The sequence below is a fragment of the Mus caroli genome, chromosome 10 (assembly GCF_900094665.2).
Source record: "Mus caroli chromosome 10, CAROLI_EIJ_v1.1, whole genome shotgun sequence".
In the NCBI taxonomy this organism is placed as follows: domain Eukaryota; kingdom Metazoa; phylum Chordata; class Mammalia; order Rodentia; family Muridae; genus Mus; species Mus caroli.
In genome coordinates this window covers 46,528,157-46,542,091 of record NC_034579.1, presented here as the reverse complement: position 1 = coordinate 46,542,091, position 13,935 = coordinate 46,528,157, and the positions used below count along the sequence as shown (strand labels likewise).

At 39.0% G+C, this 13,935-nt stretch overlaps 1 protein-coding gene across 1 annotated transcript; it reads left to right on the top strand.

Annotated features, from left to right (window-relative positions):
* The first annotated feature begins 1,759 nt into the window (after positions 1-1,759).
* On the top strand, positions 1,760-6,846 carry Fam162b (family with sequence similarity 162 member B). Its single transcript, XM_021175334.1, has 4 exons — positions 1,760-1,975; positions 2,071-2,179; positions 4,944-5,052; positions 6,676-6,846. The coding sequence occupies exons 1-4, from the start codon at positions 1,819-1,821 to the stop codon at positions 6,772-6,774; spliced, it is 474 nt and encodes a 157-aa protein (XP_021030993.1). The 5' UTR covers positions 1,760-1,818; the 3' UTR covers positions 6,775-6,846.
* Positions 6,847-13,935: the final 7,089 nt, after the last annotated feature.

The following is a 13,935-nucleotide window of genomic DNA, read 5'->3' as shown; positions in this document are numbered from 1 at the left end:
AGGAACCTGAAGACAGAAACTGAAGTCCAGGAGTGATGCTTGCAATCTTGCTCTCCCGGCTTGCTCAGGTTACATCTTATCCTAAGGCCTGCCCAGGGGTGGCATTGCCCATAGTGGGCTGAACCCTCCTACACCAGTCATTTACCAATCAAGTTTGTCTACAGCAAAATCTTATGAAGGCAATTTCTCAGTTGAGGTTCGCTCTTCTAAAGTGACTCTAAAACTAACCAGCACAAAGACTTTTCTACTTTTGAAGACTTGAATCCGTCTACTTATTATTCAATACCTACTTAGCGTCTACTAAGTACCTATTTTTCCCTATACACTGGGAACATAATAATGGATTCTTCTAGTCAGCGAACTAAAGATTATACACAGGGAATTTCATAAATTAAAATGCACTGTGTTCAGGGACTAGTCTGAGATGGCGGAAAGAAACCACAGTTTCTAAAGTACTATTTAGAGAGTAAGACCTCAGCATTGTCAATGCTCTTAACCTCAGACCCAAACCTTACTCTAGCTTACTGTATCTCTTCACTGTATTTTTTTAAAAACCCACAACTCCCCACCTAACATCACTGCTCTATTCCAGCTCCGAGAAATATCTTGCTCATTCGATGGAGGGCTAGAGTAGCCTGAGGGTTAAATGAACGAAAGGTAAAAATGATGTTTTTACAAATGAGATGAAGAGGAGTCCATGATTGTACAAGTCTTACATTACAAGCTTTAGCTTCAATAGTCGCTATTCCACAGATGGTTAGAGAACTCGTTGTGTTAGCTCCTTATTTTAAGAGGAACTAGCGATTGCAGATTGAAGCGGGCTTCTTTCAGGGTATCACCCTAGTTAGGAGGAAAACAAGCTGGAGAAACAGCGGCAGGTTTGAGCTGTGGAAGGAAGCTGAAAGACAGGACACAGAAATAGGCACAGGTGAGTCTGTGTCCCTGAGAGCAATTCCACTTCATGAGTCTTGATGCTGAAGGAGTCCAATGAGGACTTCTTCAGAGGGCTGTTGTCTAAATCCTTTCTTTCTAAACTTTTAGTCCCGTTTAATGGTAAAGAACTTTTTCTCCCCCTTTCAGCAGCAGAAAGAATGTAGAAACAGGAGACTGGCACATTTTGGGAGCCTGTAATATGGCTCAATTGCTAAAGGCGTTTGCTGCCAAGCCTTAGGACCTGGGTTCATTACCCAGAACCCACAAGGTAGAAAGTGAGAATCAAATCTGAGAGTTAACCTCCGAACTCCGCAGTTGTTCCCCACTTGAATGGGGATTCAAGTATTGGACTAAGAAATGAAAGTAGAGAAAAACAGTTGTAGAAACTAAGGGTTTGTTTGTTTGTTTGTTTGTTTTTTGGTTTTTGTTTGTTTTTTGTTTGTTTGTTTGTTTGTTTTTTTTTCCTAGAAAGGCAATAAATTACAGAGTGAAAGAGTAGAGCTGGTTTCACAGAGATTCCTCACAGGGGATCTTTAGTTTGTTTATAGAGTTCCTGACCTTGCTTGGTAAAGAGTTACATTTCCTGCATTTGAAAGACAGCAAAAGGATTAGCTTTATTCTCTAATGGGATCAAAGCTGAAATCCTGATGAGAACCATATCTACTCAATACCAAGAAATGTTTGTAAATGATTTGCTGAGCTGCTTCAAGGATTGGTGGATCTGCGCCCGAAAATTTCCCTGGGACCCAGCCTGCCCCTAGGAGATCTGTCCTGGGGTGGGAACAGAGAGTAGACAGTGCGCACGCACATGCAGCTCAGCATCCAGGATCAGGAGGAGGCCAGAGCTCTACAGAAGACGACTGTGGACTCCAGCGAACGTGGAAGATGCTCTGGGTCAGCGGCAGCGTTCTGCGACTAGGCTTGGGGTTCACCACCCACTGCGCTCCTCAAATCATCTCCCGCTGGCCGGGATGGGGTCCCCTGGTCGCTTGTCACCCCTGTAGCTCCAGCGGTCAGAATCCCAGCGGATTTGAGCCCCCAGGTCAGAGTAGGGCAGGGCTGGGAGGGAGGGGGCTGCGGAGGATTTCAGTGTTGGATGCAATGTGCTTCTTGATCTGCCTGTTGCTTCCACTGCAGAGAAAGTTCACAGGATCCCCGCCCAGTACAAGCCTTCGAAGTTCGACAAGAAAATTCTGCTGTGGACCGGGCGTTTCAAATCTATAGAGGAGATCCCACCCCTTGTACCGTGAGTGTGAAGTGGGTCCTTGCTTGAGTTTCGCCCGCAGGGAGACTTGCAGCCTGGGTTGGGACACGGTTTCCAAACTGTGCTTTGCTGCCCAGGAGCAAGGCAGCCATAGAGCTACACAGTTCTTCCAACTAAACACTGACATAGAGAGTTTACTCCCCTACAGGTCAGGGTGTTCGACTAGAGAGTGGGTAGCTGAAATTATAGAGAGAGTGCAGAAGTTGAATTAAAAACCCAAAAGTTTATTGGGCAATTGCGGATATGGGTTCCTGGAGAGCTCTGAACAGTGAGTACTGTGATGGTTAATAGGAACTTGGTAGGATACAGAATTGTCAAAGAAACATTGCTGAGCATGTCTGTGAGGTTATTACTAGAGTAAGTTAACTGAGGTGGGAAGACCCACCTTAATCTGGCGGTGGTGGAGTTTCGCGGACTGAATAAAAACGCCGAGCAGAGCCCAAGCCTTTGTCACTCTTGACTTCACGGCGACACATGTGACTGGTTCAGAAACAAACATCAGGCCTTACCCCCATTAAAGATTGCATCTTCAATCACCATACCGGTGGTGTGGCTGGAGAGAAAAGAAACAGAGGGGTCTCCTTACTGTTCGATACAAGAATCCTGGTATGACTTTTGGGTTACAGGAGAATGGCATCTGGGTACACGGTTTCCTGGTCCTGGGAAGCTAGGCAGCTTCAGCATGGTTGGTCTCATCATAAACGGCCTCAAGTAAATGGAAAAGGGAAAACACATGCCTCAAAAATGCACACCCAGGCATTCATTCTGAAATATTTCCTTGTTCTTTGAGCAATGGTTAAAAAATAAAAAGGGGCCAGGCAGTGGTGGCGCACGCCTTTAATTCCAGCTCTTGGGAGGCAGGGGCAGGTGGATTTCTGGGTTCGAGGCCAGCCTAGTCTACAGAGTGAGTTCCAGGACAGCCAGGCTACACAGAGAAACCCTGTCTCGGGAAAAAACAAACAAACAAACAAACAAACCCACAAACAAATAAAATTAAAAAGGGGCATTTTGATATCTTTCCATGGTTATTCAACTTAAAAATATTTTTTAATTATTTATCTTTATGACACTTACAGACCCCAAACTGCTGAAAATATGAATCAGTCTAAGAAAAATTTATAGCATAAATTCTGCTTGTTAAAATTTAATATTTTAGGCCAAGCAGTGGTGAGGAACACCTGAAATCCCAGCACTAGGAAATCAGGGGCAGTGGATCTCTGTTAGTTAAAAGCCAACCTGGTCAAAAGAGTGAGTTCCAAGATAGCCAGACCTACAAATAAAAAACTCTGTCTCAAATTCCCCAAATAATTACTGATTATGATGATGATCATAATGATGATTCAAATAAAAATATAGAAAGGGCAAGAAACAAAATTTCAGTCTTAGCTGACTTAAAATTTGATACCTAGCGTTATAACTAATTAAGATTATAAAGAATCTTCAGTGTTGTAAATTAATTTCCAAGAGAACCCACCTATTCCTTTTTAACCTATGTTGCATCAACATAGATGAATGTGGGAAAAAATCCGTTTCACAGAGATAATTTAATTTCCTCAGGATCACAGTCAACAGAAATAGCAGGAACATTTTACCAATGAATAAAACACTTATAAAAAGTATTGTAATTCTGAGCTCCAAGTATTTGTATATCTTTTGTTTTATTTTCTTTAATTTTTTAAAGGTTTGCTATTTAGGAGGGACTAACCTATTAATATGTTAAGCTTGCAATGTAAGCTTTATTTTATATATTTTAATAAATTTATTTTGCACACCACACTAACTCTATAGTAATCTTGGTTTTTGTTCTGTTTTGTTTTTAGTTGTTAAGCTAATTTCATATTCAAGATCACAGCCAAATGAGGTTAAAATGATCAGATCTTTTAGCTTTCATCTGGAAAAGAAACTAGCAACAAATAAACTCTCCCTGGACACTAATTGTATCTGTTTGCAACTGACATTTGAAACACAATTCTGCCTAAAATATAAAGAAAACATGCTATTATATTTTTTGTCAATTTTTTCAAATAGTGAAAGAGTTAAAGTCTTCATTTTCAAGAGAAATTTAACACCGTTATGAATTATTAAAACGTAACTGCTTTATATGTAAATTTTATATTACATAAGAATGTCACTGGATATTTTCAAGAGTCAAGAACCTTATGCATGTTGATAAACTGACGCTTAAACTATCATTGCAAATCACTAAAGTTGTTTGAATATAAAAGCAACCTAAGCTCGATTGATTCCCATGGTAACAGTTTTATAAGACTGCAAAACCCTAAGGTATTATACTACACTTGCATGTAACTAGCCTCTTTGAAGAATAAGATTGGAAGGGGCAAGAAGAAACTGAGAGGCTCTTGAAAGAAAGTGAGGAGAAAGCCTTTAAATATAAGCTGTTTCAAATGGCTTCGATTCTTCTATCAGAGCTGAGAAATAAGAAATCATAGCCCAATACATTGCTAGTAGTTTTATTTTGATCAATTAGAAGCCAAATATATTATACTGGTTTCACAGTGACTACCTTTAGTTTAAGATTAAAATCTAAACAAATGTGTGCTAATTTGAATTGCTAAGATAAATGGGCTAGTATTCGGTGGTCTTTTACAGCCATGGTTTGCATTTGGGGAAATATTTGGGCTACTCCAGCAATCAACCATCATTTATCATGCCCAGTCAGAAAGCTGTATTGCTTTTATATGAACAAATATTAAAAATAATTAACAGAATCCACATGTCTGTTTAGGCCTGAAATGATAGCTGTTTCAAGGAACAAGGCTCGAGTGAAAGCTTGTTACATAATGATTGGACTCACGATTGTGGCCTGCTTTGCTGTGATTGTGTCTGCCAAAAGAGTGAGTGACTCCTTAAAAACTATAATTCCCAGTGGTGGTGGGCTGGGGACAAGGCCCAGGGACAGACCACTCCCTAACTTTTGTGAGGCCCATGGTTCAATGCCTAGCCCTACAGGGGTTGAGAGAGAAACAAAACTTGTTTTTAGAAATGCTATGGACCTTGTTCTGCATTCAGCAAGTTTAGATCCTGGTACCACCCACATACATGTATCATAGAAGACACAAATGTAGCCATGAAAATTTGGCCCCCAAAATTATGTCGCCAACAGAGGCAAATGTGGTTTTTTTTTTAATATGCACAAAAACTCTATTGGGTAAAGGTAAACCAGAATAGTCCGTTCTCTAAATTAAAACAGTTTTCAGTAGCATTTCTGCAAGCTTAGGAGACAGATGTCTGCAGGCTGGAAATGACTTTGTAGGTTGAGTATGAGCTGCTCTTCACTGTCGTCCATGCATGCTTTCTGTGTAATGCCTATAAAGAGACGTAGGGAGCTGACCATTTCATACGCTACACTCTACTTCTAAACCTATCTCTGGATCCTTGGGATCACATTTTGGCAGATATTCAGCAGGCTTTGCTGCTTGCATTGGTTTGCTGTTGTTAACTTTTATATATGGACACAATGTGATTGCATTCACCCGTTCACCCTCTAGGAGTCACCTTTCACTCTCTTCTGAACCCCCTTATTCCCACCTAGCCCAGTGGCCACACCATTAGAGGAAATAACATGATATCCTCAATTCTTGCTTCATTCTTCAGGTTTTCAAATGTCTGAGTTCCCTAACCTTAGGTAGGGACCACCTGTCATTAAACTGTGATGTTATCCTAACAACTTGGGATTAACCTACCTTTAGAATGTTCTCCAGTTGGGGAAACTTCAGAACAATATTCACTGGGCTGAATATTCAAAAATGAACAAAGAAATATACCATCTTGCTTCTATCCTTTGCCCAATATTTGCTTGCCAATCTGGTTGTTCTTTGGGTTCTAGAAATCTTTTATGGGAACTATATTCTCTTCTATAAGATGAACACTAGGGTTTTTGTTTTTGTTTTGCTTGTTTTTGACACATAAATGGTTCCCTTCTTACCAGTTTCTCAGGCTGAAGGGACTTCACACCTCTCCTGCTCCTTCTGCTTCTCATTCACAGCTCAGCTCCACAGTGAAGACCACAATCCTCTACTCAAGTCCTTTGTGCAAAGTCTCAGACCTCAGCAGTGATGGCTACAGTTTTCCAAAATGTCCTTTGGCTGAAACCATTCTCCTCCATCCTGATATCTCCCTCCCATTTTCTGGCAGTGCAATTCTTGAGTTACATCATTTCTAGTACCAGAGGATATCCCTTTTGGGCTTCAGTGTTGGAGACTACTTTTCATGTTTCTATATAACACACACATCTATTTGAACCAAGAGAGGTGACAGCAGGTTCCTGATATCAACTACATAGTTGACTAGAAGTCTAGCATCTTAGGTGATTTCCACAGAGCCATTTTTCTTGGATATTATCTGTGAGTTGCTTAAGGTATTTTTTTTCCCTCCGTTTCACTTTGAAAAGACTTTTCCATATATCTAACAAAGATCTAAGTTCTAAAACGTTGTGTTGTATTGTGTTGTGTTTTTAGGCTGTGGAACGGCATGAATCCTTAACACGTTGGAATCTGGCAAAGAAAGCTAAGTGGCGTGAAGAAGCTGCATTGGCTGCACAGCCCAAGTCTAAGTGATGCTTTAGGCTAAACTGTGTCAGTATACTCACTCAGATGCCATTACTATTAACCACAAAATAAACGATGGGCAAAATATTTGCTATAGTTTTGTCTTCATTTTTTAGTAAACCTTTACTAAAACCCATTGAAAATATGCACAAAAATACACTTATCATATGTACTTTTACACAGCAAACAGGGAAGGAAGCTCTAAGTGAGTGAAGTCCTGAGTGAATGTATTGTTGACATGAACATGGCTGTGATAGAAGACCCAGGGCTTGGACTCATGGGAAATAAGCAAAGCTGTTCCCCACATGGGTCAGGCTAAAGTTGGCAAAGCGTTCTTCCTGTGTTCCAAGTGCCAGTGTTTACAGAGGACTGATCAGTGTGTACAAACACTAGCAACAGTGACTTCCTCCTCCCAGATGTTCACAGCCTGCTCAATGACACCTCCTACAGAGATTAGCTAATGGTTTCTTCTGTGCTGTACTAATAAACATGGTGTGATGGTAGTAGGTTGCCATTCCATCATGTGCATACTGCACCTGACTCCAGCTTTTCTGCATTGTGTAAAATTAAGGGCAGAAACCCAAAAAAATGAAGCCACACAAATTAATGTAACCAAATTATCTTAGAAGAAATGAGACAAAAGAAAAACAAGATGCAAAGGAAGAAAAGTATTCTAAGTGGCAAGTAGAGAGAGCCTACCTTCCAGATCATTGAGAGAATATGATGGACTGGTGTACTTCCTGCTGCCTGTCAAAATGGAGGAGCAAGGGCCCAATTTGCACTCTAGCATAAAACACCAGAGAAAAATGTGAACAGGAGGTAAATATTGTGGGCAGTGATTAGTAAAAATCAAAGGGATTTATGACTGCTTCATTTCCTTCCTAGGACAAATAAGACATGGAACCCTTGAAGTCTGAGTAAGGAGCCAAGAAAAGCCACAAAAGGGTATGGTAGGCCGGGCTAAAGAAGACAGTTTGTTTCACACAGGCAGCAGTTTCCCTTCTGTCTTCAGCTAAGTTGAGCAGTGTAATTACTGCCCAAGAAAATCAAAATCCTTAGAACTCACTTTAGTTGGGTCAGACATCAACTCAATGATTAACCCCTTATAATTCACAGGCTATTGGAAATGCTGATATCCAGAATTTGCTTCAGCAGCAAAGGCTGTTTATAAAGTTTAAACAAGCTTGTAAGAAAAAAAATATTCTTTCCCCCATAACTTGATTGTAGGCTGTTAATTAGCTCAAGAACACAGCACACAGGTTGGTGCTGTTAGGAAATCAGTGCTGTGGAAACTGTGGGTGCCATTAACTCTTTGCTATATTGATTTCATTGCTTTGGAATATGGACCACGGGGTTCACCTTCTGTAGCCGTCAGAGAGGCACAGATCAAAACAAAATGAGATACTATCCCCTTCACTAGAATGGCCCTTACTAAGCAGAAAAAAACCCACAAAACAACAACAACAACAACAACAAAACAGCAAGTGTTGGTGAGGATTTGCAGAAAAGATCTCTGACACGCTACAGATGGGAGTAAAATTAGTAAGGTCAGTGTGGAGAAAAGCGTGCAAATGTCTAAAAAGCATGGGAGTTGCTAACTTTGCTGAACAATTTCTCCATTTTAAATAGTCTTTGTAAGATATACACTACTGAGTGGTTTAAAATGAGATAACCCCCATAATTTTGGCGTTTCAATGCCTGTTTCCAAGTTGGTGGTTGTTCGAGAGGCAGAGGAGGTGAGGTCTTGCTGGAGGAAATATGTCACTGGGGGTGAACTTTGAGGCTTCAAAATACTGATGTTGACAACTCTGATCCCTCTGGAAGTGTGAGCCCTCCTTCTGTAAGTAACTGGACTATGGTGCTTTATCATGCATAGCAAAAGAAAAGCATCTAGTGCAGCTACCTACTCTACTTATGAGACACCACTGCTTAAACACCTTCAACCGTTAAAATTTCCTGCAATTACTGATATAACTGAGTTAACATCTAGTATCTTCCTATTTGCTTGATTTAGGAGGAGGGTTTCTAAATCAAGAGGTCTCCTCTTTCCTCTTTTCCTACCTAGTCCTGAATTAACTATTCTTTATGACTCTTGTTTTATAAAACCGATAGACTCTTAACTGATGGTGGCATCTGTTTTTATTCCATTGGGAATATACAATATGAGCTATAATAATGAAAATAAATACACATAAATGCAATTGTAATGTAGTATTTTGTGGTATAGTAGATTGTAGCATTTCATAATCTTGCATAATGCTCAAATGTCTGTTTATGTAGTTACATGAGAATTGCCTCATCTGGTCTCACCTCATCTCTCCCCATCTTGCGTTCCTATCAGGGAGACAAGAGCATTTTAGAGCCTTGTTATTGGCTCCTAACAGCATGTCTGTCACATTTCAGAAATCAGCAGTGCTTGCTATGTACTGGAAAGAACAGGAGTTCATTTTTACTTCACAGTATCACAATTAAGCAACCAGTAGATTGCTGAATTTACAACACTAACAAAATCCACAAAGACATTTTTACGTTTACTTTTTCTATAATACTCCTTTATAAAGAAGAAAAAAGTCTGTCAAAGCAGAGGTAAATGCTTTTTTAGTTCTTTACCCTGTGAGTCCATCTTTAACTGCAAACAGGTTACAAAAACCAAATGAGAAGCCATTTCTGTGCCAGCAAATTTACTTTAAAAACAAAAACCAAAATACCTTGTTCTAAAGCTACAGTAAGTGACAGATAATACTAAAAGTTAGCCGGGCATGGTGGCACATGCCTTTAATCCCAGCACTCGGGAGGCAGAGGCAGGCGGATCTCTGAGTTCAAGGCCAGCCTGGTCTACAGAGTAAGTTCCAGGACAGCCAGGGATACACAGAGAAACCCTGTCTCCTAAAACCAAAAAAAACCTCAGAAATCCGCCTCCCTCTACCTCCCGAGTGCTGGGATTAAAGGCGTGCACCACCATGACAGGCTTAACTGATACTCTTACAGAGCTGGTTCTTACTCTTAGTCCAACAAAAAGGAACTAGGCTTTACAGTGGCCTTTTGCATTCAAATCTAATCCAAGAAATTAAATTTGTACTTAAATATTCAAAGTATGACCAAGTTCTGCACTTAGAAATTCAACATTTGTCCCACTAGTAAGTTCTAAAATCTCCTTTGATAGGCCACTCATCCTATGTGCCTGCAAACATTATATACATATGCATATTTATATGATACATATGCATATGTATATATGCATATATATATGTGTGTGTGTGCATGCATACCCACATATATACACACATATATATCATAAATGAATCCTTTTTTACAGAATAAACGGAATCATATCAAAATTGTTTTAGTTCTCATCTTACAAGAGTTGTAATTTAGGCTTTACATAAGTATTCTTAAGTATATAACTGAATACATATATAACCTGTATATAATTATAAATAAAAAAATTGAGGTCAACAATACCACATCTGCTTAGAAAATTCTATAAGCACAGCTCTAAAGGAATAACACATATGTAAATAAATATAAATTTTCTATCAAAACCTTTAGACTTTCATATTTCAAGAGACTTTTTGCTGTTAACTCATGAAGCATAAATGAGACTGACCAATCTGATGCAAAGGTCATCTACCACTTAGCTCATAATCAGCGGCAGTATGACCCTCTGTTCACCACCAAAATGAAGATTCCTAATATAGACTTCTACACATTAAATAATCCTTAGCAGTTTTCATTAGCATCCCTCATTTAGTCAAAACATGAAATGCATTTAAAAATATTTAATACATAACAAGGTGATTTCTTCAGGATACTTTTGCCATTCAAGTACTCGAATCCATTATTATATAAAGAATAAAATGTTTCAATATCTTCTGAAAAAATCAAAGGAAATAATTAGCGTTTGAGGTATGCAGCACTACTTTAGATACATGATCACCTCCCTGTCATGATCTTCTTTAAAATGAGTGAAAGTAAATACTATTCCAAAGAGGGTAGCACCTCAGGATAAAATATAAGATACACTAGAATAATAGTATTTTACGTAAACAACACAGATAACTGTTTTATAGCTTTGTGTTGTGATCAACATGAACAGCTTCTCTCTTCACAACTGCCATATTTTATCCATCAATGCATCAGTTTCATAACAACTTTTTAAAGTTTTCTGCTGCACTTGTTTATTTGCAGTGATTTATAATGTAAAGTAATAAAGATTATCACTCTCTGACTCGGCTCTTACATGATTTAATGCTCTGATGCTTTTGGTTTTCACATTTGCTTTAAGATAGAGGTGGATTTAGTAAGGATTAGGCATTGTCAGTTTTATTGACAAAATGAAATTATAAATATTCACAGCACTGCTATTAGGTAGTCTTCAAGAACACCTGAAAATTTCAGAATCATTATATAATATTCACCAAGTTCTCCTTTTCAAGCTTGAATGAAATACTTGTATAATGTATATTCACAAATAAACACAAAAATCCAAACAACAGAAGACAAATACAGCTATATCAAAAAAATAAATCAACAAAGAGAAAAATCTATAAAGAAAGAGTGCATCTGTATGGAAACGTTTGCTTCATATTTTTTTAAAAGTGCATCCAATTTTCTCTTTCCTGTATTGTATAAAACCCTTTCTACCAGTACTGGTCATGTTGAAGAGCTATCAGAAGTTACTCATTTCTGTTAGTCATTTCCCCCACCACCTGTTAGAGTTGAAACGCTTCCATTGGTGCCTCCTGCTGCTGAAATACAAACTGTTGTTGGTTTTCATCCACCTGAGGTGCAATACTGGGATCATCATCTTCTACACCAAAACAGTGTTCAATTAGATCAAATGCCTTCTGGAAAATTTCCTGGTTTTCATGACTTTGCAGAAACTATTTTATTCAAGCCTATCACAGAAAGAACACATAAAAGAAACAAATTATTATTAGGGCTTTAGTGTATACTATATGAGAATACAAACCAATAGCACCCATTCACTCTACAAAGACTAGGACACTTCTTTAAATTTATTTATTTTTTGCACAAATCAATGACTTTACACTTACATCTTATTCAGTAAGAATTATGAGCATAGGAGACTAGGGACTAGCTTTTATAATGAAAACAACTTATAAAATGAGGAAGGGTAGAGGTACAGATTGGGAAGAGGGCACCTAGGGCAGATAATTAAGAATTAACTATAGTTACAAACTTCCAACTACTTGCTTACCATGTGCTTCTTCAATGAGAGAACAGCATGGATTGACACCCACTCCATTCTGCTTAGATTCTTGTTCTCCAATGCCGAGGACCAGCCCCAGTCAGCCTCTCTCCATCTGCAGTACATGACAGTCAAAGGGTCACAAAGTGGTTTAATGCAGCCCAAGGCTACCAAGTACCTTCACAGAAATTTAAAACGGAGAATTGGAGGAGGGAGGATTTAATATTATATTAATATTTTATCTTATAACATATGTTGTATATTATAATAACACAAAACAGAATAAAATGTTAAATTACCAATCATGAAAGTGTTTTGACACTTACTTTTTGTTATTATTTTTTGAGTTAGGGTCTTGCTACTAGCCCTTGCTGGCTTGGAACTCACTATGTAGCCCAGACTGGCTTGAAATCACATATTTGACTGCCTCTGCCTCCTGATTGTTGGGACTTGGAGTCACCATATGTAGCTGAAACTCAGGAAGTTTTTTATTTACACTACAGTCTGTCAAGCTTCTCCGGTTTCACATAGTTAGCAATAAGGGAATTGCAAATCCTACAAATGTACACACAGGCATTTAGATGATTTTGCAAAGGAGGGTTAAGAATAGTGAGTTTTACCTGCTCCTTTTTAAGTGTATGCCTTCCCTCTCCCTGCCCCAATCTCCTTCCTTCCCTCCCTCTTGGTTTATTTGATGGAAAGGTACAAATGGAGAAGGAAAGGGAATACCAAAATTAAATTTTGGAAGATTTCTCACAACAAAAATCATAGACAATCTCTGAATCATGCTTTATTTTTCAGAATTGTAAAAGATCACAGAGAAGAAAACAGGCTACCCTAATAAATGTTAAGAAGTACTGATTAGGGCTGGAGAGATGGCTCAGTGGTTAAGAGCACTGACTGCTCTTCTGAAGGTCCTGAGTTCAAATCCCAGAAACCACATAGTGTCTCACAATCATCTGTAATGAGATCTGATGCCCTCTTTTGGTGCACCTGAAGACAGCTACAGTGTACTTAGATATAATAATAAATAAATCTTTAAGCTGGAGTGAGCAGAACTGACCAGAGCAAGTAGAGGTCCTGAATTCAAATTCCCAGCAACCACATGATGGTTCACAACCATCAGTACAGCTACAGTGTACTCATATACATTAAATAAATAAATAAATAAATTTTAAAAAAAGAAGTACTGTTCACAGAAATATGTCATTAATTTCCTAGTATATGATTATTATTATTACCTACTTTTCCATTTCTTCTTATGTAAATTAAGTGTGTTTTTTTTCATTTGACAAAGCTCATATGAATCACAAAGGGTAAGAACAGGCTATAAAACCAGATTGCATGGTTTCAAATCCTAATTCCATTCTTAACTAGTTATGTAACTTTGAACAACTGTTTTCTACCTCAGTTTCCCTACACAAAGTATTTAACAAAAGTTTCTGCTACTCTGAAAAAGGAGTTCAGTGCAGATGGCTCAGCACTTGCTGTGCAAGGGTGACACTGGGTTCATTCTTAGAACCTACAATAAGAAAATGAATCCCACAGTGTCATTGCCTGTCTTGACACATGCACTGTGCCACATCTACATCACACACACACACCTTAGAGAAAGAAGATATATTACACCACTTTACAAATTTTAATGATCAAAAAATGTGGAGCGGTGGGCTATGCAGCACAGACAGCCTGGTCCCTGGTTGAGCAAAGGTCTGGAACCCCGGTTACCTGGTGGGTGGTGACTTCCACCTGCATGGGACAGAACATGTTCAGCCATGCCTCCTGGGTCACTGGCTCCTGTCCATAGCTACAGCCTCCTACAACCTCCCACAGAGAGGTCTGTGGCCATCAGTCACTTAGGAGCAGCACCAAGCCCTCCCACATGCAGATAAGGTTTCCCCAAAGCTCTCAGACCAAACCAATGAGAAGTACTGTTGTCAGACCCTTACCCACCCCCA